General features: G+C 33.7%; 1 protein-coding gene across 22 annotated transcripts in view; it reads left to right on the top strand.

The window, feature by feature from the left end:
* Window positions 1–26962, top strand: part of LRRFIP2 (LRR binding FLII interacting protein 2) — a 60809-nt gene that overhangs the window by 24028 nt on the left and 9819 nt on the right. For 2 of the 22 annotated variants that reach the window (XM_030008458.2, XM_041122620.1), the window contains 16 exons: window positions 2051–2104; window positions 3898–3963; window positions 5961–6002; window positions 6972–7037; window positions 8494–8568; window positions 9325–9372; window positions 9458–9502; window positions 10893–10940; window positions 11034–11087; window positions 13825–13932; window positions 16339–16383; window positions 17052–17165; window positions 17621–17692; window positions 22298–22468; window positions 23110–23202; window positions 25192–25284. In XM_030008458.2, coding sequence (XP_029864318.1) covers window positions 2051–2104; window positions 3898–3963; window positions 5961–6002; window positions 6972–7037; window positions 8494–8568; window positions 9325–9372; window positions 9458–9502; window positions 10893–10940; window positions 11034–11087; window positions 13825–13932; window positions 16339–16383; window positions 17052–17165; window positions 17621–17692; window positions 22298–22468; window positions 23110–23202; window positions 25192–25284 — 1194 coding nt within the window. The remainder of the gene's footprint in view (window positions 1–2050; window positions 2105–3897; window positions 3964–5960; window positions 6003–6971; window positions 7038–8493; window positions 8569–9324; window positions 9373–9457; window positions 9503–10892; window positions 10941–11033; window positions 11088–13824; window positions 13933–16338; window positions 16384–17051; window positions 17166–17620; window positions 17693–22297; window positions 22469–23109; window positions 23203–25191; window positions 25285–26962) is intronic. The other 20 variants (XM_030008468.2, XM_030008465.2, XM_030008467.2 and 17 more) reach the window with 15 other exon arrangements.

Genomic DNA, 26962 nt, shown 5'->3' with positions numbered 1-26962 from the left:
GGGAAGTGTTCACTCTGAATGCTTTGAATCAAGAAGATTTAATTAATACATGCTGAGACTAACCATAAATTCAAATAGTCAAAACTTCCATGACAGTTAATCGGTCCTCCTGTTGAGAAATCCTAGGACTGTCATTAGAATTTTATTTGCAAAGTTGTGCTGACTTTATATTGTCTCTTTGCCTAGCTGACATTTGTGTGTATATTAGTTCTCATGTCACTTAACAGAAACCTTTGTTGTTCTCTATCTCTTGCTGGAATGTACATTTGAATGCTTTTATGCTGGAGAGCAAGGGTTTCCAAACTCTGGAACACAGATTGCATTTGTGAGCAATCTCACTTCAAAATTAATGCCACCCAACTGAATGCCACCTTCTTTTTGCACTCGTAAAAGGCATATCTACTGCAGGAGGTTTCTGAGGAGATGTGCACTCTCTTCCTGGATTGGGAGACGTAATGTCTGTCTTAGATAAAGTGCATATTTCAAACTTAAGTTCTTAGAAATCAAGCTTGATACCTACCAGCAGCAGCTATCTTTACAATATGTACTGTAGTACTTTATCCTTTTGACCTGAATATGCTGAACGCTTAACACTGGCTTTCTATTTTCTGATTCTGTGTCAGGAAGAGACTTGTTACCCTAAGTAAATTACCAACAGAAATGTACAGAAAATTGTATCAGAAGCTGAAGTTTTGCATTATAGGAGCATATTATTAGCTGAGGTGTTATACTGGCAATTAAGAGGAATCTTATATAAATAGCAAACTGTCTGCTTGCAAGCTGCAAATGTTATTAACTGGTATTAGTTCATTTAGACCACAGGCACGAGGTATATTTAAAATTGGCAGTGATCTGATTTTAATGTGTTGAAAAGTTATATAGCATAAATGTTCATTTTAAACCTCAAAGTAGACACTATAGAAAGGAAGACTAAAATGTCATTATGAAATGAACCTCTTTGGGGTGTTTTTTTTTCCCCTCTTTGGGAAATTATTTTCCTGAGGAGTATTAACTAGGCCTTTTGAAATGTCACAAAATAGTATTAAACAAGTTAATGTATCCAATGATAATGTAGAAAATAACCACATGACCATAAGCAGTATAAAAGCCAGCTTTAGAGTTTGGATATCCATCTATGATCTGGAGGCTGAACTTTTGACTCTAAAGATAACTGGCTTACAATCTTCAGAATAGTTTGACATTGAAAACTGTAGGAAGTGAGTAATTTAAGGAAGGATTCCTAGTTCTAGAGCCCTGTTGTAGTCTTCAAATGGGGTAGTTTAAAACTTAGGTTGTTATTAACATGCTTACCTACTGTAACTAAAAATTTGAGAAGCTTAAGGCATGTGAAACATTTTAATGTTTTATTTTAAATTAGTTCTATTTTTTTCCTGCTGCTTCTCACATATTCCTTTGTGTGAGCCAAAATGAACATTCTCTGATCTTTCAACAGAACAAAAGATATTAAGGTGCCTTAGCTAGTTGTCCTCCCCCAAATTTTACAAGTTGGGTTTATTATTTTCGCTGTCATTGTAGAGCAGAACTGCCTATAGAACTTAAAATTTATGAATTTGCTTAAGAAGCTTTGTTCCTATGATAGAGGAGAAAATCTGAAATATGTATGAGGTAACTTGAGAATAATCATCTCTATTAGGGCTACAGTAACTTTGTAAAATGTTCATAATCTGACTGTAGTAATTATATAGTAAATTTCTTACTAATGTACTTGTAATTTTGTAAAGCTTTTAATACTGTAATCAGAAGAAAGATTGACTACTGAACACTAATTATTAATTATATTAACCCCCCTTATTTACATCTCCTAATGTAGTGTGTTGGCATACTTACCCAAATCAGGTGAAATCAAAGTTCTTCTGACTTGAATGAGTTCACTTGCCACAATGGATTATTCAAAATAATACATAGCATTAAAAGTACTAACAGCATGTTGCTCATCTTTGCTTGCTTTTACTTTGTCATCTTTTTTTTTTTTTTTTTTTTTTTTTTTTTTTCCCTCCTATGAAATAACTTTGCATTTCTTCTTTCTCAGGAAGATTCAGAGAGGGCCAGGTATTCTCACCGGTCCAGTCGACATTCATATTTGGTTTGTGTTCTAACTGTATACTTTCCTTTTCCATCATGGCCTTTTTAAAAAAACAGGGGCTTTGGTTTCATTTTCTTAGGGAGCGGATGATGCTTTAAGTCTTCCAAGTATTAGCAGTTTTAGAGTCAGTATTTTAAGTCACATGTAAAGTTAAAGTTCATCTGGTATTTTATTTCCATCATTGTTAACAAGGTAGCTTATTTTTATGTATTTCAATCTTTGCATTTAAAAAGAATCTCAATTGCCACATTTTAATTCTTTTACTATGTTTTTACTATAAATACCTTGTGCTTTTTTTTCCTTTTCTACATATATTTATTTACAGTATATTTTCGTTGCTGAAAAAAATTGAGTGGTGTTGGAAGACTGTTTGGAAATATATGTAGTTCAACAATTAGTTATTTGGAATAACATATGTAATGACAAGTTTTAAGTGTCATCTTTTAGTGTTATTCCAGTCTAATATGATTTATTTATTTTTAAAAAAGCTGAGTAATTGTACTTGGGCTTCAGATATTGCCAATAGTAAGAATTAATTGGCTCGTCTTGAAGTGGTAGAGTGTTAAGATTCTTACACAAATTGTCAGTTGGCTTATGATTACTACTACACATCGCATCTCACAGTCACATGTGAAGGTTCTATTAATGATCAAACACTGGTCAAGTTTAGATAAGTCTAATTGGAAAAAAAAAATCTCTTTCCCATTTTCCCTATCTGTCTCAGATATTTTGCAAAGAGGCAAATTTTATTTAATGAAGTAAATACTACTGCTGAGTCAGAGTCATCCTGAATCAATGCCACTTACTGAAGATGAGTAATACTGATTCGTAACTTGGGCTTTCATTCCAAACTGATGCTGATGGTCGTCTGCTTACTGTTGTTTCTTTTCTTGCACTTTAAGTATTATTGTGTTTCTGTAATATTTGTGGAAGAAAAAGTAGTAGCACCTTAGGATACAATTTGAAGAAGTTTGATATGATGTAGGGTTATATTTCCTTGAGAATGTGTGGATATATTATTCATTAGTGGCAAAGACTTACCTGAGTGATGCAAGGTATCCCAAAGACTGCTAATAGAAGTATTTATTGTATTGTACAGGCTCTCCTATATCCTCTTTAGGTCATATATGGTGGTAAAGAATGGTTTTATTGAGGGTTTGTAAACATTTTCCTGTTTTTAGTAGATCTGCCTAGAAATCAGCTTGTCATTGATCTGGTTATATAGGCCAGGAGAAAGACAAATGACTAAAATAAAAGGGTTGATTTTGTTTATTTCGGAAGATGGAATAAGCTGTTTCTTTGTGTGACTTAAAAAAAAAAAAATGATTGTCACTTACTAAGAGGTTTTGGCAATTAAATGTAATCTTGTGTAATGTCTTGCAAGTCCTGGTGTTAAGTGTTTCTGCAATTTCTCACACAGGTATTTTTACCAAATCATTTAAATCAGGTAGTGTTGACTACTTTGCAAACAGTAAATGGTTTACAGAAAAAGCATGTAAAATATGCTATGTGGCAACACTTATAAACTTGTGAGCTGATACAGGTTTGCTGAGATCTGCTCTTGCCTTGGTTAACATACAGAATATCCTAAGATGGAGATTAAATAATTTACCCTTGACTAAACAATAGGGCTTGAACTCAGCAGAAAAATGAGCTCATTTTGGGGGGGTTTACCCAGAATTTCTTCAACTGCCTTCATTATTTTGTGCCTTTCAGTGAAGATTAACAGTTACCGTTAGAACTTTTAAAAATTATTTTATGTATTGATATATTTTTACCATTTTATTTTTAAGAGTTCTTTGGATGTCAGTGGGTCTCACAGGAACAGAGCAAGTACCTCCAGAAGGAGAGATTTTGTGGTGTGTAGCCTGGAATAAGCATGCTCTGACGTGTTCACATTATAACATTTTCTGTGTCTACTTAACACAGCAGTAGTTTGGCGAAAGCATGCTTCTTTATAGAAAACTGTATTAATTGGACTGCTGCAGTGATTGATGTAATCGAACACTTTGTGATAGCAAGTTTGAGGGCTCAAAGAAAGTGTGAAGTGGTAAGTGTTCTGTCTTGAAGATAATTTCAAGTCTGAAGGGAATTAATGTCTCCAGTTTTTCCTCTTCTAATGTGCCCAAAAGAGAAGTAAAATGAAGTGGCAAAGGTTGTGCATCAACCTTGACAGGTACAAAGATGTTGCTAAAAGTTATGGCAAGAAACCTTTTTTCTCAATTATGTTGCGATGTTAGTCCTACAGTCAAGGATTGAATACAAACAGAAATTTTACTTTTTCAGAAATGGGTATTTCTGTATATTTTGTGGTATTCCTAGTTGAGGCAATTTAAATATTTGTTAATATAGACTGTTAAGCTGTTAACAGTTAAGTAAAGGTCTAAGTTCAGTGTTGTGATGATAATGATTATCTGAGTGATCTGTCTCCATTCTCTGGTAGCAAGGTTGCTTATCTGTAGGTAATAATTAAAGATAAAAACTCTTTTAAAAAAGAAAAACAAGTTAAGTTGGTTGAAACTGGTACAGTGTCCTATGGGTCCTGTATGGTAATACTTTTAGCAACACAAAAAGGTACCGTAGTCTGTAAATTACATTAATAATATTAAATTATTATTTAATATACTATGAATATTGGATGTATTGGAACTATTGAGATAATATGAAAATAATATGAAGTAAACTTGGCCTATGTTAATGTATAAACAAATATAAAATCTAAAACCAGGGAATTTTTGGTGTGTGTTTGATGTCTAGAAGGAATTTTCAGACATCAATAGACAAGAAATTTTTTTTCTTGTAAGCCTCTCAGTAGTTCTCTTGTTGAAAATTACACTGGGTAATACTCTAGCATGCTATTAATATATCATGTAAAGTTCTCAAACTACCTTCAATTTCTGGTTTCTGTTTTAAGAAAGCTTAGGATGATACTAGTAACATTTTGGATTACCTATTACCTACAGTCAGAATTGCTAAGTTATACCTGTGGAATTTTAAATGAACTGGAAAAAACAAGCTTGCTTTGAAAATGTAAGATTTGTATGTTTTAAAAAAAAATTAATATATAAACTCCACAAATTCTGCTGTTGTTGAGTGACAAGAAACATGGGGATACCGGCTAAGCTATTATTACAAAGCTGTTTTCATAAGTATTGTTAAGAGTTGCCAAATTTGGTAGACCAGAAATCTTTTTACACACAGATGGCCCTTTCGTCCTACTATTCCACCCTTTTCACACACTTGCTCCTTTTGAAAACACCTTTATCCCTCCCTTTCCCCACCTTTGATTCCTCCCCTGATCCCAAGATGCTATTCCCCCCCATCCCATAATGTCTTCCATGCCCTGTAGGCAGTAACCTCCCTCAGTCTGTAAGGTGCCCTGGAGAGCCCCCACATCGCGATGCGTTTCACACCTGCACAGGGGGGCTGACTGATGGTCCTTTGGGCTCCTTTGCCTGTGTGGAGATGAGCCTTTTACAACATAACCTAACAAATACTGACTCAGTTTAATACAATCTACCGTACGAGACTTTGCTTAATTATTTAAAGTTTTGTTACCAAAACCACATGAAATATTTCATGTAACCTACTGCTGTCCAAAATTATCTCACTTTTTAGAAACTGGAATGCTGTTGGGGGAAATAAAAATAGTTTTTATTTCAAAGTGTTCCAGCCTCAGAATGCCCTTTAGATTGCATGAATGGCATTCCTTCATGTGTAAGTTGTCATAATTAGTAGAATATGTTTTCTTGTAATTCCCTTTTAAGTCTTTTTAGTCATTCTTTGAAAAAAGCTAATTTTTATATCCCTTGTTTTTTTAACTTCATGATTTTAATTTCGTTTTCTCTTACTTCAGTATGACAGTGCTAAGGATAGATCTACAAGATACTCGGTCCCTGTATGTTAACATTTTGCATGTCTTTGAGTGAAGACTGCTTTTGTGTCTTGTTTTTAAGGTGTAACGGCACTAACTAGCTACTTTGAATTATGGATTTTAAAAAGTATATAAATTTGTACTTTCGCACTTTCAGACCTAGAATAGCAGTACGATTCTAACACTTGCCATAGAATGCATGTGTAAGCTTTTTCTGGGAGAAAATCTAATGAAGTCACATATTACAGACAGCTGTCTTTACTGTAAGCACTTCTTAGTATTTATTTGTTATTTCTGAACTTCATAGTGAAGTGACGTACAGATTAGAATTGGAGGACATACTTGAAAAAAAGTCTGTGTATGCATATGTTTGTATTCTCCATTTCCGTATAGAAACTTTAACTTAATCTAATGGAAAATTATTTCAGTCATGACAAAAAGCAGGTGGTTTGTTATAACTTTACTTCAAAAAAAAAAAAAATCCTTCTTATTTGTTATGAAGTGGTAGTAGAGTGCATCATGTTCTCATTGGTATTGTGCCAAGTGAGATTTGTGTGTGTGTCTCCTTAAGCAATGACAAGCACCAAGTACCACTAAAAGGAATATGTAAGCAACTTAAAAAGCAGAATTTATTTAAACAGCAGTGTTGTATGAATTAGCTACAGATAGGCAAACACAATATAGTAATTAAAATAGCCTGTAATATTAAGCTTTTTTAGTTTATTGGTTTTACATTTTTTTGTGAAATGTGAACTCTGGCTTAAGCCAAGTCTGTGTTAATCAGGGATAAGGTTGGTTATAGTTTCACTTGCCAGTCTTTGTTACACAGTGATGGAAGTATGGCCTATTATTCTAATCATGTAGTTAGAATTTTCTGTGGTTCTGTTGTAGATAATAAAAACCTTAAATCCTTATGTTTACCTTCTTTATATTTTAAGATGCTGTTATATAATTTAAGATGCTGTTATATAATTTTCTAAATTTCATTCTTAGAGTCATGCTTACAGTGAATCTCATAGTTCAAAGAAGAAAGCTGCTTATTCCCATAAAGATTTGTTGGTTAGTTTTCTACTATAATATTTATTATAAATATACTAACTGTGTAGAGTTAGTACTGATACAGTTATGGATAAATTTATTAGCTTGCTGACATATGCATAAATGTTTTCAGGAAAAAAGAAACCTCTAGTATTGACCAAATTCTGACCTGAAGTTGACTGTTTGAAACCCTTCTCATGGCAGTGGAATCCCATGAACAGAATCAGTTTAATAGAAATTACATTCTGTTGGAGGCCTGGGGAAGGCTTTTGGAAATATTTAAAAGTGGCACTTCTCTGGATTAAAGTTTATTCAGTCAGGATGGAGATGTGTGTTCTATTATTTACACTTTGTCCCTTATCAGTTAGAGAAATTTTAAATGTAGATGTAAAGCAGATTGAATTTACCATAAACCTTGACATTAACCCAGTGAACTGTTGAGAAAGGCATGTGGATTATTGTGGTCTTCCAAAAACTAATCTAGAAAGTTCAGTGTGTAGTATATGTGAATATAGTGCCAAGAAATTAAATATCTTGGAGGTAATTTTTCAGAGGGTTTTGGCACTGATGAATGAACAGTTGCGTCAGGGTTTGGGGGAGTCAGAGCAGCAGTGGATGCCTGTGTTGAGACAAGGCTGAAATCTTTCTTGTATTTACTTATAATCATTTGTATTACAGCACTTCTCTGTGCGCTTTTGAGGTGCTGTTTTCCTGTTCCCTCAGTTCTGGAAAGTGATACGAATCTTTCTGCCTCCTGCGGCCTATTGAGATACAAAGTGCTACATGCTGAAAGCACTCCTCTTTGCCATGTCTTCATCTCTCTGTTTTTCCTTCTTTATATGTGTATATAAATTTTTTCCTCATATATGCATATATATGCAATTTGTGTAGGAAGTGTCAAAAAAACAACAGAAATAAGCCAAAGTATAATTGCTAGGCTTCTAGCATGCATGTTAGGTATAAAGAACAGTGGTATGGTACAGACTAATGCTGATCACATAAACATCCATCCCCCATTAAATTCTTAGGAATTTGTGTCCTTCTGTCTCCCCAAATGCTCTCATTCAGGGTGGTATCTAATGGAAAAAAAGATCAAGCAAATCATTGTACTAATTATTAGCAAGTTTTGTCGAGTATGTTTTTCATGTATTTCATGTTGCACTTATCAGGGTTTAGATAAACTTTTCAGGGTTTTCTTATTAGGGAGGAAAAAACCCAAACTATTTACCACTTTGGGCATGGCATTAAAAATACAGATAATGCTGATTTACAGAGTACATAAGTAGTTTGGGGGTTTTTTATGCTTTACTTGCTTCAGAAGGTTATATTGATTTTGAGTCAACATAGGGAAGATTTTTACAGTGTTCTGTACAGGTTCTACGCTTGGGAATGTTTGGGCAATGTTGAGATAGGACTTTTATTTACAAGATCTACAGATGCAACCTTTGTTTTCGCCTTTCTTTTTTTCCCCTCACAGAGTGGAATTTACTATGATCAAAGAAATTATAGCAGCCTTAGATATAATAAACCAGTTCCTTCCTACCATACTCGGGTCTGTCTCCTCTTCCTATATTAATTTTTTTATGTCTGTAAATTACATATATTTGTTTTCGCTTACTTATGCTATATGAAGTAAACTTTTATCTATCTTTCTATAACACTGCAAATTATTACAGCTAATAGTAGTTACAATTGTATGTCTTGCTTTTAAGGGTTGCCTTTTATAAAATGAATGGATAACATGCAAGTTACTCTGTTCTGCATATGTGGGGTTTTAAATTTAAAATAACTTGTTTCATGATTGCTGTATGATATAAAGAAAACAACTAGCAACTGTGACAGTTGCTTTTTCAAAGTCCTATTTTTAAAAAAACAACAACAAAAAGTCTTAAAAGTTTAGCACCAATATACTACTTTCTTTACAGTAATATAAATGATAAATCAATGGTCTGTTGTGAGAGGGGTAGTGTCTTCTAGTACAGCAGCTATTGTCATGGTCAAGTTTAAATAGGTAGCTAGAGGAAATTGATGTGTCTTTTGAAAACTACTTAATTTCTCATCATTCTCTTCTACAAATCTTCTGATAAAAATACCAGATTGCTTTAGTTAATGTTTTAGATTATGATTTCAAAGATAATGGGTTTTCTTGGAGTGTTTATCCACATTTTTCTTAACGTTCCTGTCTGTTATAGATGTAGAATTCAGTATGTCAATCTTTAGAACTTTTGGGGAATATAGAGCAATAGATAAAAAATTTAATGTATGCAGAAAAAGTGTTTCTAACTTTTTTCTATTTTTCACAATACAGTCGTCTTCTCTATACAGTGATCCAGTGGCAACAACTAGGAGTTACAGGGTTAGTACAACGTAAAATAACATCTTGCTTATCTTTAGATGTTTGAATGGCCCTCAGAAATATAAAATTACACTTTTCTTCATAGGTGTCTCCTTCTGTAAACACTGGTTTGATAAGAAGTATCAGTTTGGTTCGTAAGCACCATTTGCATGGTTGCCTTAAATTTGTATTGTATGGCCATGAGGCTTGACAGTATTACACGTGCATCTTTTTCATATTTTTAAATAATCTGCAGCTTGTGTGTGTCATTTTGTGGAGGCATTCAGTTTAATGTTTTTAACATTGTTAAATTGCCGCTTTAAAGTATTTTAGTTGTTGCTGTTTTACTGATCTTTTTACAGATGAGCATAAAGTTTATGAATACAACAATGATGTTGAAAGACACTGGGGTTAGAACAAGTTAATCTAAGCATACTAAATAACAACTGCATGTATAATACTAAAAAAAGTATTTAAGGAAGTTAAGCATTTGAACAGGAAAAATCATTGTCAGGAGATTACAGAAATTTGTGGCAAATAGATTTTAAATACTTTCAAATAAGATGCCATATTTAAATTTAATAATCATACAGAAATATAATAGGATGAAAACCTAATCTGCATCTTTACCAAAAAAAAGTAGCTAGAAGTGCCATAAGAATGGCTAAGATAGCTCTACAAAAAGTTGTCATCTTTAGAAAGTGACATGCGTGCCTGAAACTTTATGCCTTTTGCTGCTATAGTAGTTCAAATCCAACCTATGCTGCCACTTAGAGACATGCTAAGCCTATGTAGAAAATCATCAAGTATTTTTATGTAATGTTTTTATGTCATTAGTGAGGTCTTGTTCTGCACTTGAATTGCAAACAGAGATAACTTCTTTCTTGACTTCGTGCCTGTTCTCGAGAAAACTTTGGAAGATCCAGGGAGAACAAGACCATAATGACTGCTATTACATATAGTTCTAATTTCTACTAGAGATCTCTTCATAGGTAGGGGGAAAGCAGCATGAGACGGTATTTCTTTTTTTTTTTTTTTTTTTTTTTTTTTTTTTAAATTGTGTTGCCCAGAGCTGCTTTTATTATACACTGCATAAATAGATTTCAGCTTTGCACCTTGAAACATTCTCCTTCAGGAAAACCTGCATGGGTGAGCACAAAGTAAAACAGATAAGTGTACAATATAGCTTTGGTTCCCAGGGTGGATTAAAACTTCTGAAGGCTTCAGAACAGTGAAAACCAAATTGCAATTTAAATATTTAAATTCTTAACTATTTTCAGAAGAAAATTAAATTATCTTTTAAAAAACTATTTGGCTATTTTTCAAGGCAATTCTTAGATTTATAATTGGAAATAGACATCCCTAATAATAGGAGGAAATGCTGCTGGAAATTTTTAAAAATTGTTTGTCTTTTCAAAAAGTATAATGTTAACTGGGAAATGCATAGGTGGGACAAGATAGAGAACATTAAAGTGTGTAAGAGTGTGGCACAATTATTTCTGAGACTGATTATAAATGGTATTTCATTCCCTCTTTCTCAGGCATCTTTGTGCGGTGATGGATTATATAGCTCATATAGTTCTCGCACTGTAAGTGCTTTTGGTTGTTTCTTTCATTATCTTTGTTTTCTGGAGACAAAAATTATGAAAATTGTGAAAATTTCCTTCATAACTTTTCTTTAGCCATCTGAATACAGTTATTCTTCAAGAGCAAGCTCAGTTCGAAGTAGTCCTGTGGTGAGCGTGCCTTTTGCATGATTTGCTGAATGCTTTGATACTAATGCACAATGATTATGAGTATTTACACTGAGGATTTACACTGACTCAATTTTTCAATTCCGCATAAAAAAAACGTAATTTGTCAGAGATATGATTCTTAGCAAGATGTAAAGTTTTAGCAGTAAGACAGTAAAGTGTAGAAGCAATAACGAATTTGTTTTTGTAAACATCTTTTAAATGTTTGTAAAGTATATAATTGGAAGCAATTGGAAACTGGAGTACAGTACATTGTTGGGGTTACCACTTGATGTCATAGCTGGGGCAGGCACATGAAACTGTTACTACAATACATGTGAAAAAGTCTTTCTTTTGGGGAAGAGGATTAATGCAAACTTTGTTATATTCTGTAGTAAGAAGCAGCTGGCCCATTTTTATGGTGACTGGTATTCAAAACAGAGAAATTTGTTCCTGGATTTGTTTTGTGTTAAAAGTGTCATTCCAAAGATGGCTTTTCATGCTGCAAAGTGATTTTAAATAGTTCTGCTCTGTTTCTGCCTCAGAACAACTGTCTTCGTTTCATTGGTACAGCTGCTCATTTGTTGTGCTGCACAAAAAAAGTAGATCAGTGTTCTGGTATGGGTTAAATTGAAATGTTCAGTCCTCTTTTCGTTTTTTGCATATTCTTAACGATGTTATAGAGACTAAACAAAACCAGATTTGTCAGAAACTGGATGGTTTTAGCTACAACAGATGTCAGAGTGAATTTCGAGGGTGTAGAAAAAAGGGAATTTTGCTGCTGTTTTATGAAGTTCCAAAACCTGAGGTATTAACATCCATCTGTAAAGTCTCTTGAACTGTGTAAATACTACTTGTCTCCTTAATTTCTCTTAAGATTCATTTCTTAAAAGTATATACTTTATACGTATATAGGAATATATACATACTGAGATCTGATAGAGATATATATGTGATACCAATAATGCCAAAGTACTATTCATTCACACTAGTGAATGGTCAATAGCGTTCAAAGTATTTGTTTGATGAAATAATTCTGAAAAGCAGATGAAGTAAAAATCTTATTCATAACTTTCTACTGTTTCTATGGTTAATATTTTAGTTTCACTCTGTGTAGTGCATTGGAAGTTAGCTCAGTACTCACTGGAAATGAAAAGAGAAAGTAAGAGAAGATAGAAATGCAGTAGAAAACTCTGGTGAAAAACTGTATGGTGCATCTCCATCTTAAACTATTTCAGTTTTGATAAACGTATTGAGAAAGATACTAGAAGTGCAAAAGGTATAGAAGGAGGAACAGTAAAGTTTATCAGATGTATGGACTTTTCAACAGCAAAGATAAGTTGGTTTTGAATGAAAAAGAGCACAGTGTTGTCATAGATTGTTTGTAGCCCTTGACTTGTTTGTTCTTTTGCTGTAAGCATAATACATATAAGCAGAATTATGTTCAGCATCTTTATAATTTGTCAAATGCAAGTGAGATAAAGTTTAGCCAAATTTCTGACTGAAAATTTATAGGTTATTTAAAAAAAATAAAGATTATATTTAAAATGTAAATATAGCTGGAAAATTCTTTGTCAGAGAAATAGAACATCACCTAGCAGTGACAAAAAATACAAACTCCATAGTCCTAAACATGCATAATCTGAGACAGGTGTTCATCAGCAAACTGTTTTATATGTAGCTGGTCACATTTGCATAAAAGACATCTCACTATCTTTTAATTGGAGTAAGATGAGGCTACATCACTCATGTATATCAAGTACAAAGAAATTAAGAATTATTTTTTTAAATTGTGAAAATTGGGTAAAGACAATATATTTTCAAACTGTTCATTTAAAGATTTTTCTCTCATATAATCACTTTTAAAACTAAATATAAAGTTCACGGTATTTTTCTGCCTTTTGAAGTAGAATGTTATCAACACAACACTTGTGATAAACTTACTCTTCTCATTAAATGCTAGGCTTAACATGCATAATGTTTTGTCAGTTAAATATTTCACTTGAATTCCCATGGCAGTTGTAATTACTGTAACATGGTTAGATATAGTTTGCTTTTTTTACCAGTGATGTGTAGCATTAGCATTTTGGGGAGCAAGCTTGTCTTCTATTGTAAGGCCTCTTAAAATTGTGAATGAGAAGCAGCCCAGATCATATTCATAATTAGTAGTGTTGGGATTGTGTTGATATGAAGAAAAGACAACATTCGTGGAGAAAAATAACAACTTTTATTCATCAACTTCTGGTTATATAATCTGTTTTTATGCTCTACAAACCTTTTTTTAAAACAAGGTAATTTTTATAGCTTGTGTTTGGCACTATATTAGTACTAAACCCTTTCGTATCTCTGATTGTATTTTTTATATTACTCCAAATGAGGAAAATGAATCAATAGTAAATGTCCATTGCTTTTAATTTTGGATACAGTAAACTATAAGAATAATAAACATGCTAAGAGAGTGTTTAAAAACAATGCATATGCTGACTAAAGTATTCACATCAGTGTGGCACACGTTTTATTCGTGTAGACACATTTAAAATAGCAAAAATCTAGAAGAGTAATTAAGTTTTTACAGCTGTTAAGCTGTTAGAAAAGCAAGAATAAATTGCAATAATGGAGATTTAAGTTTGGATTTCCTGTTTGTTTGTGTTTTGTTTTTTTGTTTTTTTTTTTTAAATAAGCTTTTGTTCATTCTGTGGTATCATCTTCAGTTCTCTTTCACCCTTCTTATCTTTTGAAGTCCTCTGATTTTTCTGATCAAAGTGAAACTGCTGCTGACTATTTTAGTCGTTCCAGCCGCAGGGGAAGCATTGTTTCCGATGCAGATGATGTCCAAGGTTTGAATAGTGTGAGTGTAATGCTTGTTATTATATTGTGGTGAATACAGCAAACTGACTAACCATGGATTTTCTTTTCATACTCTGAAAGAGTAAATGTTATAAAAGCATTCAGAGTTATTTAATGGGAAATAGGTTTGTTGAGAGGTTGGGGCCGTTTTTTGTATAAAAATGTCTGGAGTCCGAATTTTTAAAAAGCATGCTGATTTATTTAGTCTAAAGGGGACTTTTGCCTGTTGCTAGAAGCATGAGACAAGTGTTAACACTTCACATTTTTTGTGTGTGATAAGCTTAAGCATCTCTTAAATATAAAATGTTGAACTTGTTTTTTCTTATGGAAATTAACAATGTCTGGGGTTTTGGTGTATTTTTGGAATACTACTACTTGGTTTAGTGACAAAAATAAATACTTACAACTGTGCCCTTGCTAGTGCATTTTAGTGTTCATTCATCCTAGATGAGAATTGGTCAGGATCCATTACTGGAGCACTCATTGTTGGCTACATTCTTGAACAGAATCCCAAGTCAATAGAGTGTGTTACAGGAAAATTATCATGATGGTTTTCCTGTGCATCCCTTTACACCAAACCTAGCTGCCTTCTCTTTATTGCTGCTGTAAGTTCTAGGAATTCTTGTTACTTGCAGTCAAAACTTTCATGTTTAATAGTGAAAAAAAATAGGGAAATTTCTGTTCTTGAGCATGTCTTTGAAGTAACAGTCAGGGTTAGCACATGCGGTAGGAAGAGAGATTGAGAGAACTGGGCTTATTTAGTTGGGCAAAGGCGATGCTACGTGGTAATCAGCAGCCTGCAACTGCTTGATTAGGTAACAGCCAAACTCTTCATACCCATGCCAAGCAGTGCAACAAGGGGCAGCAGTCTCACACTGCACCTTAGGAGGTCCAGAGTAGACACTGCAAGAAGCTCTGCAAGGAGGTTAGCGTTGCAATCTGACAGGTTACAGCAAGGCTGGAGAACCTCCGTCCTCAGGAGCTGGTGAGACTTAGCTAGATAAAACCACAGCTGACCTGGACTGTTGGCAGCAGTTCTGCTTTGGATGGGAGGCTGGACTAGGCGACTGCTAGAGTACCCCTACAACCACTTTCTGTGATTCTGTATTTACATGATTTAATACTCTTATAGTGCTATGTAACTTGTATTGTAATAATGCATGGTATTTTATTGTCTGTACATGCTCAAAGCATGAAAGACCAATCATTTCTCCAGTTTAAATTTTAGCTTTTTTTTCCTCTTTAATAAATCTGCTTTTCTGAAATTAATGCTCTGCTAAAAGAAAATGTGGAGGCTGAGACTGGCAATTATGCTACCTTCTCAGTTGCTTTTATTACCATCATCATTACTATGTATTACTAGATTCCAAATTTATATTTTAAGTTATTCCAAATGGATACTTCAGATCAATTGGATTCTTCACATCATTTTATTATCACAGTGGTGACAAATATTTGCAATTTACAATTTCAGTACATCATTGGAGGTGGTGAATTTGCCATGGAAATACAATGTTGCTTCTATAGAAACCACAATAGAAGGAAAAAAAAAAGATCTCATAAAGTAACATCTGTTTCTACTGTGATTGTAGAAGACTTCCAAATCTCTTCTCCCTGGGCTGGGAGAAAAACAGGTGTTCTCAAAGCAGCAATATATTTGAGATACCATACGCAGTATATCATACTTGTTTTTGAAAATATGGCAACACGTTAATGTTTTAATTTAATTCCACCTATTTTGATTCATAAAAATGTAGAAAATATGGAAATCTAAGATATAATTTTGCAATATCAGAGTTTCCTAAATAAGGAGGAGGAGTGTGGTAGTTCTTTTGCTTAGGCTTCAATACATAAAATATAAATTGAAATTATTTTTTAGGTTTCTATTAACTAGTACACTTTAGTTATGGGCTTACCTGAATTGGTTTTGTCCTGATATAATTGCAGGTTTCACCAAAGAGATTGAAGGAACAAATGTGTTTTCTAATAACTAGGACATTCACACTGGTGTCACTGATTGAAGTGCACTTGCATGAAGTTCGTGTTTGTTATGCCACCAAGTGTTGTAGTCACTACTGTGTTGAAATTTAAAATAATGAAATATGTTTTATTGTTCAGTACTTTAATATTGGTAATGACTTTTAAAAAACTTTAAAAAGAAGTTTCTGGCTTTTTCTTTACAAGCATTCATTTATTTTGCAATTGAGGTAAAAACTACTTTTTCAGGCTGAATATTTTTTTCCTGTCTTGATCTATGCTAACTTCTGGAATTTCATTGGTTTTTTTATTTTTATTGTTTCATTTTCCGTTCTTAAATATTTCTCAATATCTTTGAACAGAAGATGGTGATTCAGTAGTCCCTCATTGCAAAAGGTGTATTGTGATCACTTTCCCTTTTCTCTTTCAGCTGGAAGAAAAGAGTGAAAAATCACATTCAGAAATATTTTCAAGGGTAAGATTTTTTAATTTAAAAACTATTGAAAGTCAGTGTTCATCCACAAATTTACAAGTATTAAAATAGTTCAAAAAGTTTAATGCTGTGTGGTTTTAGTAGATTTTATTTTAGTTATTTTTAAGAGGTTGCAAGGAGATATTTTTAGACACATTTTTAATCTCCAAAATTAATGCTTTGTGTCTTTTATTTCCTAAGGAAATAATTTTATTCTTTAGTTTACTTTTAGCAAGTATTAGTTTCTTACAGAATTTATTTTCTGTCACAAATATTTAGCAGGAAAGGTTGCATTGTAAGAGGCTAGGGTTATAAAAATTCATGTGCTAGATTCCACTGGAGACTTTCTTCTGAATCTTGAGTGACAGAAATTATAATTTTTAGAAATATTTTAAATTTCTCCAGTTTTTCAGCACTAACAGCCTCCTTATGAGAGTCTTCTGAACAGATGACTCAAAACTGGAATGTTATAATAACTGATAAGTCATCAAAGATAAACCAAAATTTCACCAAGAAGAAACATAAGTGCTGGAAAATAATCAATAGAAAATATTGTCTATAAGCTAATATTAAGAAATGGTAAAAAGAAGAGAGAAAAGTGTTCAATGACTGTGAAGAAATTTATAAAGAGTAATGTATGATTCCTGATGCAATGTTTTTGCCTTTTTAAGCCATCATCTCGCAATTCAGTAAGTGCAACTCCTCTGAGTGGCAGCTCATCTAGGAGAGGAAGTGGAGACACGAGCAGTTTGGTGGATCCTGATGCGTCCCTCAGTGAATTACGGGTAAACTGCATTTTCAGAGAATTTGGAGCTAGTTTAAAATTGTATTTGTGGTTAGGAGGAATTTTTCTTTGCTACAGAACTTCTGGTTTCTTAATAGTAAGAAAAAGTTACAAGGATGTAATTTTCAATCACAGAAGATTTCTGTATTTATCTTGGAAATTGTATTTGTTGTGTTCATAAATATTTATAGTGCTAACAGTTTAGCTTATGTTAAAATAAGACTTTGTTTATGTCAAATTTGAAAATATTCTGTCCTGTTGAGATGCCTTGGATTCACGGATATAAACAAAATCTTAATCTCCATCTCCATAATTGTTGTGAATTAATTATAATTTCTGTGAATTATTGCAGGCTTTGGCATTTGACAGAAATGCACGTAAACCTTTTAATGCTTTTTCAACTATAAATTCTTTCCCCATACTACTTATGCAATGGTTCATTCCTATGTCCTGCAGGATATCTATGATCTTAAGGACCAGATACACGATGTAGAAGGGAGATACATGCAGGGACTTAAAGAACTAAAGGTATCAGGGCTCCTCCCAAGCATGCGTTCTGTATGGGTATTTTTGGGTAATGGAGATATTGCTGGTTCAACTAACTATATAAGGCTTTACTAACAAGTTTTTGAATTTCTTTAAAGCATGTATCTAACTTTTAATGCATAGAGAGCATCAGCTTAAATTTGTCATGTGCGTAAATTAAGATATGATTTAAATGTACATGAGATAGTATATGTTCATTATTTGGCTTATGTTAAAATAGTATTAAACTTTCGTATTTTTAGCAGGTGTTTTCTGTTAAGATAATGAGAGGTTCAACATATATTTTTTAGAGTTTTGTTAGCAAATAAATGGATATTCAAAATAATTAGTATGTATAGAATGGGAAGGAAAGAAATGGGATATAGTTATAACAAAGAACTTAAGAATTAGTCTTCCAAGTTTCAGCAAGTACTACATCTTACAAAGCAAAACTAAAGTAATAATTTTGAAAGATGTGCTGAAATGAATCTGGGCAGGCATATTGCTTGCAGGAGAAGATTAGTTTTGTTTTAATACTTTGCCATTAAGAAAGAATTTTTTTTTTTATGCTTGTGGTTTACATTCCCACTATCTTTGTCTAAATTATAGGTTGGTGTTTTCAGCATTACGTTAATGAGATTTGTCTGTATTTTGACTTGTTTACATTAGTATGTATGCTTTTCTTTTTAAGTTTTCACACAATTAACAGTTTGCAGTTAATTTAAAGTATGATTATTTTCCCCTCTTCTGTGTTGAAGGGAAACTGAATACAACGAATGATGTGGCTTACAAATCTTTTTCAGGGTATTTGTTCTGTTCTCTTTCCTGTTATCGAATTGGTTCCATGTAAAAGTAAAGAGATCTTTCCTAATTCATTTTATATACATATAGAGACTGAATTTAATGAATGCTGCTTGATTTCCTTGATTAAACAACATGTTAGATCGTATAGTAAAGAGAAAATATGTAATTTAAGCTGTTCAGTGTAGCAAAAATTATTTCCTCTTTAGAGGTTAAGTAACTTTCAATCAGATACCCTTATGCTCAGAAGAAGTATGTCTTGTTTTAATCATATTGCCATATGAATATTAAAAGGACTTCAAAGAGCAGTAGATTACAAGATTATTAGACATAGCTGTGATTGTACTAAGTTTGAATAAAATGTGAGATTGCTTCATGTTTTCAGAATAGATCTAACTCTGTTTTGCATGTTTGCCAGCATCTCATGACTACTGTTCTGAATCATTACTAATGCACTATTATTTACTGTAATCCGTTACAGTTATCAAAGACCACAGGCGTGCAATAGACAGTAAGATCTTGATCTATGCTTGGCTTACGAAATTGAATTGCATTTTATGCTATTGTTAGCAATATGTTCCCAAGTTGATTTACCTTCCATACCGATTCTTTTGAGAACCCTACTTTCTAATTAGGAAGGTATTGCCTTTTTCTCAACTTCTGCTTTAGTGGTTTTGTCTTGTGTACGTTAGAAGATAACTAGGATGACTGCTTTTACACTTCTTTTAAGTGTTTTTTCAGTGGTTGAGTAACAGCGATTTGTAATCACACTATCTTCCTATCTCTGTGGTTGCCCATCTCTCGTGCTGCTAAGAGTGTGGTTTTTACCTGGCTACAAAACTGCTGGGTGTCAGCAGAATAAACTCTAATGAGGATAGTTCTGATTTAGTTAAGTCTTCAAATCTTTTCATGTCTCAGTTTGATTCAGTTTTGTTGATTCTTTCTATATTCTCTTACATCAGCTAGAAAGGAATCCTTTTTCTTTCCTCAAAATTTTTCTTTTATGCAGTTAACAGAGTACTCTCTTGATGTCTGCTGGGTTTAATCACCTTGTTCTAGGCCAGTAAGCTAATTTGCATAGCCCTTTGGCTTTACTTGATAGAATTGTGGGTGGTATTTCTTCATAGCTTTAGGTTATGTGCAGAGCCTTATCACCCATTTTCATTCCAGTCTTTTCCCACTGCTTCATCCTTAGGCATCCCACTGCTTCATTCAGGTGTTTTGTAAATTCTTCCAAATCCATATTACTTCTCACCAAAGTGGAAGATTACTGAAACTACATGGAATTCTTGAACCATAGGGAACATGTGTAACACTTAAAAAGAAGGAACAGTTCCAAAGAAGTCTTAGCAATGTTCCAGTTTTTTTAACTGGTCACACGCTCTTAGGCATGGCTTTGTTTCTTTCTCAGAAGCAATTCTCTCTCTTCTCTTTCAAAATCAATTTATTCCTGTTCCATAACTGCAGATTTTTTCCCCCATTAACTTGCTGATTAATGACATTGTAATCCAATCTTTTAAGCCCTAACCTAGTCTCCTCTTTAAGGCTGGAGTCCTGGAGCACGTGGCATACAATAAGAGGCTGAGAGAACTGAATTTGATAAGTCTTGAGGGGGTGGACCGCACTATCATCGCTGTTTTCAGCTGCCTGATAGGAGGCTGTAAAGAATACAGGGCAGACTCCTTTCAGAGGTGCACAGTGACAGGGCAAGATGCATCAGAGAACAGTTGCATTGCAAAGGCAGAAATTCTAATTAGACCTCCAGAAAAAGACTTTCACAAGGAAGGCAGTCAAACACTGGAACAGGTTGTCCAGCCAGGTTCTGCAGTCTACATCCCTGGAGATACTTAAAATGAACTGCAGATGAGCTGTGAGCAGCCTGATCTTGGTTGGCCCTGTTTAATTAGGAGATTGGACCAGATGGCATCCAGAGATCTTTGCCAACCTAAATTACTATGTGACTCTACTCACCACATTCACAGAAACAATCAAACTGGAATTTTTTCCTAGTTGTACTTTTTGTTAAATTTTGTATCTCCCCATAAAAGGACTATGGCTTTCCTTTTAATCCTAGTATTTTCCTTTTTTCCTCTAAATTGAATTATTCCTTGAAAGTCTTTGGAAGGCTTGCTTTCTCTGATGTTTTGTTTTAACAATCTTTACAAGATTTGTGATGGTTACACCATCACAAAAAATGTTTTCTGTGGTTTTAATCTTAAGAATTACTTGAATGCACTTACATGTGTTCTTTATTTTTTCATTATTTTCTGCTCTCTTATCCTGAATCTTCTTTGCTGTTTGCTATTTAGTATTTCCAGATGATAATGTTACCTTTCTTATATTTTTCACTACTTATACTGTCTTGTCTTTTCTGATCTGTAGTCTATCAGGATATGTCTTAAGTTATTTTTTCTGGGGTTTCTAAAACACTGTGTTTCTCCAGCACAAAATTCCAGAATTCAGTGAATGGAACAGAGAGGTATAAATACATGATTATGATAAAATTATAAAAGGTAAAATATGTATTTTAAGGACAGCTTTTTTCAAAATGGAAATTTATAGCTTGGAATAGCATTTGGGGGTTGGACTTTTTTTTGTTTTCTTATAATGGAATATTGAACTGTGACTTGGTATCTCTAAAGAGAATACATGAATGTAATTCAGAAACAAAAAAGGTTGCGTAATTTTATTGTGTAACAGATAGCACTCTTCAGCATTTTCTTAGGAAACTTAGATTGTTACCACCTTCTCCCCTAATATCTTAGTCCTTAGTCCTACTGTTCTGTTTTCGGGAAAACCCAAGCCTGGCGCCCTTCCTGTGCTAGTACTTCTACTGTCATAATACAAATAATTAAAAATTGAGGTTTTGCTACTTATGCCTTCAAAGAACAGATTACATGAAATACCAGGGGATTTGTAGTAGGGCACAGATCTACTTTGGAAAGGGAATGGCTTAATAATTCTTTTTCAATTCTAAAATTAGGACTCTATGAAACTCAACTTCCGTATTTTTAAAAGAATGTATATTGAAATCATTGCATGTTTAAAAGTGCCTGGAGTGATAGTTGTTCTAGTATTTGAATAGTTGACATTTGTTACAGTACTGAGAAAAAAAATAATAGGATAAAATCATTTTGATAAATATGGGAGAGTTGCATAAGAGGGCATATAGCAAGGCATATGTGCACCTTCAGGTAGAGAACCAAGCATGTGAATCTTTACATGCCTTTTTTTTTTTAAATCGTAGTAAGAAATAGAAAGACAAAATGTCCGCTTAAACAGAGAATCATTATTACTGAAAAAATGTGACGACCTTTTGAATCTGAGGTAATAGAGCACTAATTAAATAATGAGTATTAAGTTAAAGTTACTCTTAGAGATATTTCTGTGATCTCTTTTAGTCATTTAATTGTCTGAGTTCTCTCTGTCAGATTTGTTGCCTCATTCTGAAGTGTCTTCTCATGCATGCTCTGAAAATACAATAAACCTGTGATATTACTACTGTATCCCTGTGAGTTAACTTGTGAAGGTGGCAGAGCAGAAAATGCAAGTGGAATATTATCTTGTAATTTTCGTAGTTTTGTAATGATAATTTTCAGTGCTGTGTATGACCTAACCTGAATAACGGAAATTGAACTGTGACTTGGTATCTCTATAAGGGAAGACACAAATATAATTCGGAAACAAAAATGGTTGCATAATTTTTTCTGTATAACAGATAGCACTCTTCAGTGTCACGGTGGTATTGTAACATTATAACAATGCATCAAAAAGTTAGACTAATGTAGGCCTTTCTATTAACTATAGGATTCACTAGCTGAGGTTGAAGAGAAGTACAAGAAAGCTATGGTGTCCAATGCTCAACTAGACAATGAGAAAAACAACTTAGTTTACCAAGTGGATACTCTAAAGGACGTCATTGAGGAGAAAGAAGAACAGATAGCAGAGTTCTACAGGGAGAATGAAGAGAAGTCAAAGGTACTGATATTTAAGACTTTTTTTTTTTTTTCTAATTATGAAGATAATAGAAGTCTTGTACAAGATACACCATAGAAGCCTGGACTACTTAGTAAGAACAGCTGAAAACTTTTGGATTAGTAGAAAAGTCCATGTATCTTAGTGGCCAAAGATGTTTTGAGTATTGTGTTGGTTTTTAAAAAGAACAAAATGCCACTACCACCCTATCCCCCGTACCCCCAGGAAAAAGTAATTTAATTAATGCGATACACTAAAGATGAAATACGTATTTAAATCGAATAAGACATGTTCAGTCCCACTTTTTTGGAAAGGGAAGACCTATGTGGCAGCTTTTTCCAGCAATATTTAGATACATTCAGTATCTGAGCTTTTCTCATTAATACTGTGCCTAAGACATTATGGCATCTTTTCTCTCTACATTTTATTAAATAAAATCTTCTGTATAGTAAGTATCTGGAGAACCTACCTAAAACGCTGATTCTGTGATTTTTTTAGCCACTTGGTAGGTAGAATTTCTCAAATTTTTCCAGTAATTTCTTAAATACTGTTAAGTGATATTACTAACTTTTTTAAAGCTTATATTGAAAATGAGTGTCAAACCCAAAACAAATAAAAATAAATCACTAATTTATTTAATATAGGAATTGGAGAGACAGAAACATACGTGCAGTGTTCTGCAGCATAAGCTGGATGAACTTAAAGAGGGTCTTCGACAAAGAGATGAATTGATAGAGGTATGTTCATATGAGATAGTGTATGATCGAACTTGTGCAAATAAATATGGTGTAAGATTTGAATGGGAACAGCCATCATAGACAAAATGAGCTTAAATATTTTCTCGCATTTTTAAGAAAGAATTTATCTTTTTTTAGTGGGAAGAATTTAAGCTATCAACCTTTCTAAACTTATAAAGTTGAAAATGTCTCTGCAAGGTTTTCAGATGTGTTACATATTGTAAAAATCCTTAATTCATGTGAGAAACGTGGTTCAATCGTGAATGTTCTTCTATCTTTTCTTCTTTGTGAGGGCCAAAATCTTTTTGCATAGCCAGAAATTCTGATGCGTGCATAATACCAAATGTTATTCTTTGCCTTTCTCAAAAGTTTCCATTTCAGTTTTTTCAGAGTTTTGTAAACATCAACCACTGAAGTTTGCAGTAGTGAATGTTTGTTTGTTTACCAGTCAAGCATAAATATAGCAACACTGGTCAGCATGTGTTGGGTCATAACCATGTTGCTGGGTGTGTGGTGCGTTCTTTTCCCCTTTCCCCCTTTTCTTCTGGAAACAAATCAGTGTGTCCTAAAATCCCAGAGCTATTATCAGTCTTCATTTTAAAATGGTCCACAAAGATGTATATTGTCAACAGTATGCGGGTGTCCGTTTCCCATTGATTTTACCTCTAGCACTGGAAGTTATAGTTCAATTAATATGTCATTTTCCCACCACCTTTTGGTTTCAGTACAGTACCTGATTTCTAAAAGCTATATAATAATGCATTTCATTGATCAATTTCTTTCCCCGCTAAGTTCTTGTGCTGTCCAGATAGTAGTACAACAACTCCAAAAGACTTCTGAAAAGTCCCAGATCTGTTATGGTTACTGAGAAAATGATATATGCTTCACGAACTGGAGTTTTTTGACTTACTAGCAGAAGAAAAGGAATAAGATTAGTCTAAGTGGCAGCATTTTGTGGCAGATTAATGCTGACAAGCAAAAAACTTAGCAAATGCTGGTTGTAGCTCTGTCACTTGCTCTGGATTCTCTTTTGACTTCGGTATGAATTAAAAAAAACTTTATGCTTTCTTCTTTGGCTCTTGTTTGGGTTTTAGTTTTGGGGTTTTTTTTAAGTATGTGAATCAAGAATATACAATAGATGTGTCTGGAGTGTTCATTTTGGTGGAATGTAGCATGTGTTGAATATTCACCAAATGTATGCAGTCCCTTCAAAGATTTGACCTACATTTACCGTTTATTTGAGTAACTTCTCCATCTATTAACACTAAGAGAAAATCTAGCTGAAGCCATTTGGCTTTTTGCAGAAGGGCATTGTCTTCCATTCCCAGATGTAAAATCAAGTTTGCTCATTAGGGGGGGGCAAAAAATTGTCTCTAGCCCTAAAAATTCTTATTTTGTCTTCATACATAATTATATGAGCATAGCAAAGAATTTTAGTTATGTTTGCAGGGCAAGCAGCAAAATGCAGTGTTAGGTAAAAAAATAGGACCACACTTGGTATGTATTAATATAGTATCGGAAAGCAGTCAGCAGCTGTATTTCACTTCCTGGATGCTTGATTCAAACTTCCTTCTTTATACTTTTAAGAAGATTTTCTATTTTGTAAAATATTAATAAAACCACTTGTTGACATTAGCATTCGCTTCCAAACGGGACTTGAAGGTATCTGGAAACTACAACAGGGTAATTACTTGCCTATAGGAAGGATATTATCCCCAGTCTGCGGTGGGAACTGTTACTAAAGAAAAGTAGCTCTAGTTGCACTAAATTCTCCCATCAACATTGGTAGAATAAAATTAATTACCGTTCACTTGCATGAATCCATAAGGAATATATTATGTTAAGTTGCACCCTTTTTCTTTAACTTCATGTTCATAAACTCTTTGGTTGACTTTTATTACTCATTTTCCTTTATCTATTTGAATGCTTTTTTTCCATTTCCTTACTTCTCTTTCCTCTTTTATTCTTTCCTCATCCTATTTACTACAGGAGAATCAACGCATGCAGCAGAATATAGACTCCATAACCAAAGAGGTGTTTGATCTCCAGGAGACAATTAATTGGAAAGATAAAAAAATAGGGGTATGAATCAAATATGGGGGGGAAATGTATCTTTTCATTTTAGAAGTAGATGGATGCCCCCCACACCCCAAGGGATGCTGTGTACCCCAAAGAAATGAAGGCCACTCCCAATTTAAATATTTAAAATGTTTTGCAGTCTTTCTTTTCTGTAGAAAATGAGCTCCACTTCATCTTTACTTGCATAATGATGAGTAACACTAATTAAATTTGTAACATAATAAACTGTCCTGCATATAATTTTATAATTTTTTTTACAAAATATTTTTACCTGTATTCAGGGCTTGAGAAAGTCATCGTTTCCTTATTTTTAACAAAGGTAAAAATGGCCTGAGTCCATATATTGATCCATAGTGATATAGTAGTAATATAATTTTATACAGATTTGAAGTTGTTTTTAAAGCTTTTAATCTCCTTAGAGGCAAATACAATTTTCAGAACTTGGAACAGTTCAAAGCTTGCTCGCCATTTGACTCCTGCCTCTGTAGTCATCTTAACAATTTGCTTAAGAATTAGTGGATTTTAAAATAGTCTGCTTTACACTACCTGGGCTAAGAGAGATGAAATACCCCAAATAATGGAAAACCTAGAGAGCTGCAGGACCTAAGGGTCAAAATGTAGAGAAGCCTCAATGAATATTTGTAGATCACGCTTGCATTTGGCATACCTAGTGCTAAAAAATATGATCTTGAATTGACTTCTGCAGCCAACTTGAGCATTCCTGTATTCACTTCTGATCCTTCTAGGGCTGGTTAGCTTGGATGCAACACTGAACCAAGCTGATTTTGTGATACCACACATAAAATACCAGAGTTACCAGCTACTGGAATTGAGACTTGGAATTGAAACAATGGTTGTGTGGGACCTTTTGAGGAGCATCTCTAGGGCTTCTGTATAGGAAGGAAGGCGGTACAAGAAGAACTGTGTTGATATTCACTACACAGCTAATGTATATCAGGCCGGGTTTGTCAGCTTTGCTTCTGGGCAGCACAGAAGTGGTAAAACTGTCTGAGTCAGCCTTATCTTCGGTGATGATTACATGACTCTGAACTTGTGGCTGTTCTGGGCTGCAAGTAGATTGCCTGGTGATGAGAGGGAGTTGACTGGAAAGCCTTTAGAAAGGAATTTTCTGCCTTTTAGTAACTCTAGGGTCATTTCTCTCTAACTGAATTTTACGCCAGATTTTGACACACAGATTTCTTTGAAAATTGCCGTATTTGCTGGAGTTGAAGTCACTTTGAAAAGTTACCTTTTAACCAATGGTGCCCAGTTAAAAAAAGCCCTGTTATACTGTCTTTTTTTAATGCATATTTCATGTTTCAGTCCTTCAATCCTTGTTGCAATCTTCTCTTCTATCATAAAATAATATTTCAACATTTTTAAGTTTTTTCTGAACATTCTTCTGAAAGGTTTTTTTTCTCTTTAATTAACCATATTCTTTCCATACTTACTCTTCACCTTTGCCTACTGAACTGTCTCAATTTGTGCATTTTTTTTTGTGCAAGCACTTTTTTCTCTTTCAAATATGTTGCCAGAGTTAGTACAGAGCATATAATTTATCTAATGTTCAAAACAATAGCTACCAGACAGATTGACAAGAAAGGTATTTTTTTCCTTTAGCCAAAATTTTCCTGCCAGTTTCTGTGTTCTTGTAAACACCGTAACTGGATTTTTTTTCTAG

Source organism: Aquila chrysaetos, chromosome 3, assembly GCF_900496995.4.
Source record: "Aquila chrysaetos chrysaetos chromosome 3, bAquChr1.4, whole genome shotgun sequence".
NCBI lineage: Eukaryota > Metazoa > Chordata > Aves > Accipitriformes > Accipitridae > Aquila > Aquila chrysaetos.
The sequence above is the reverse complement of the archived record's forward strand: the minus strand, read 5'-3'. Positions and strand labels throughout refer to the sequence as shown.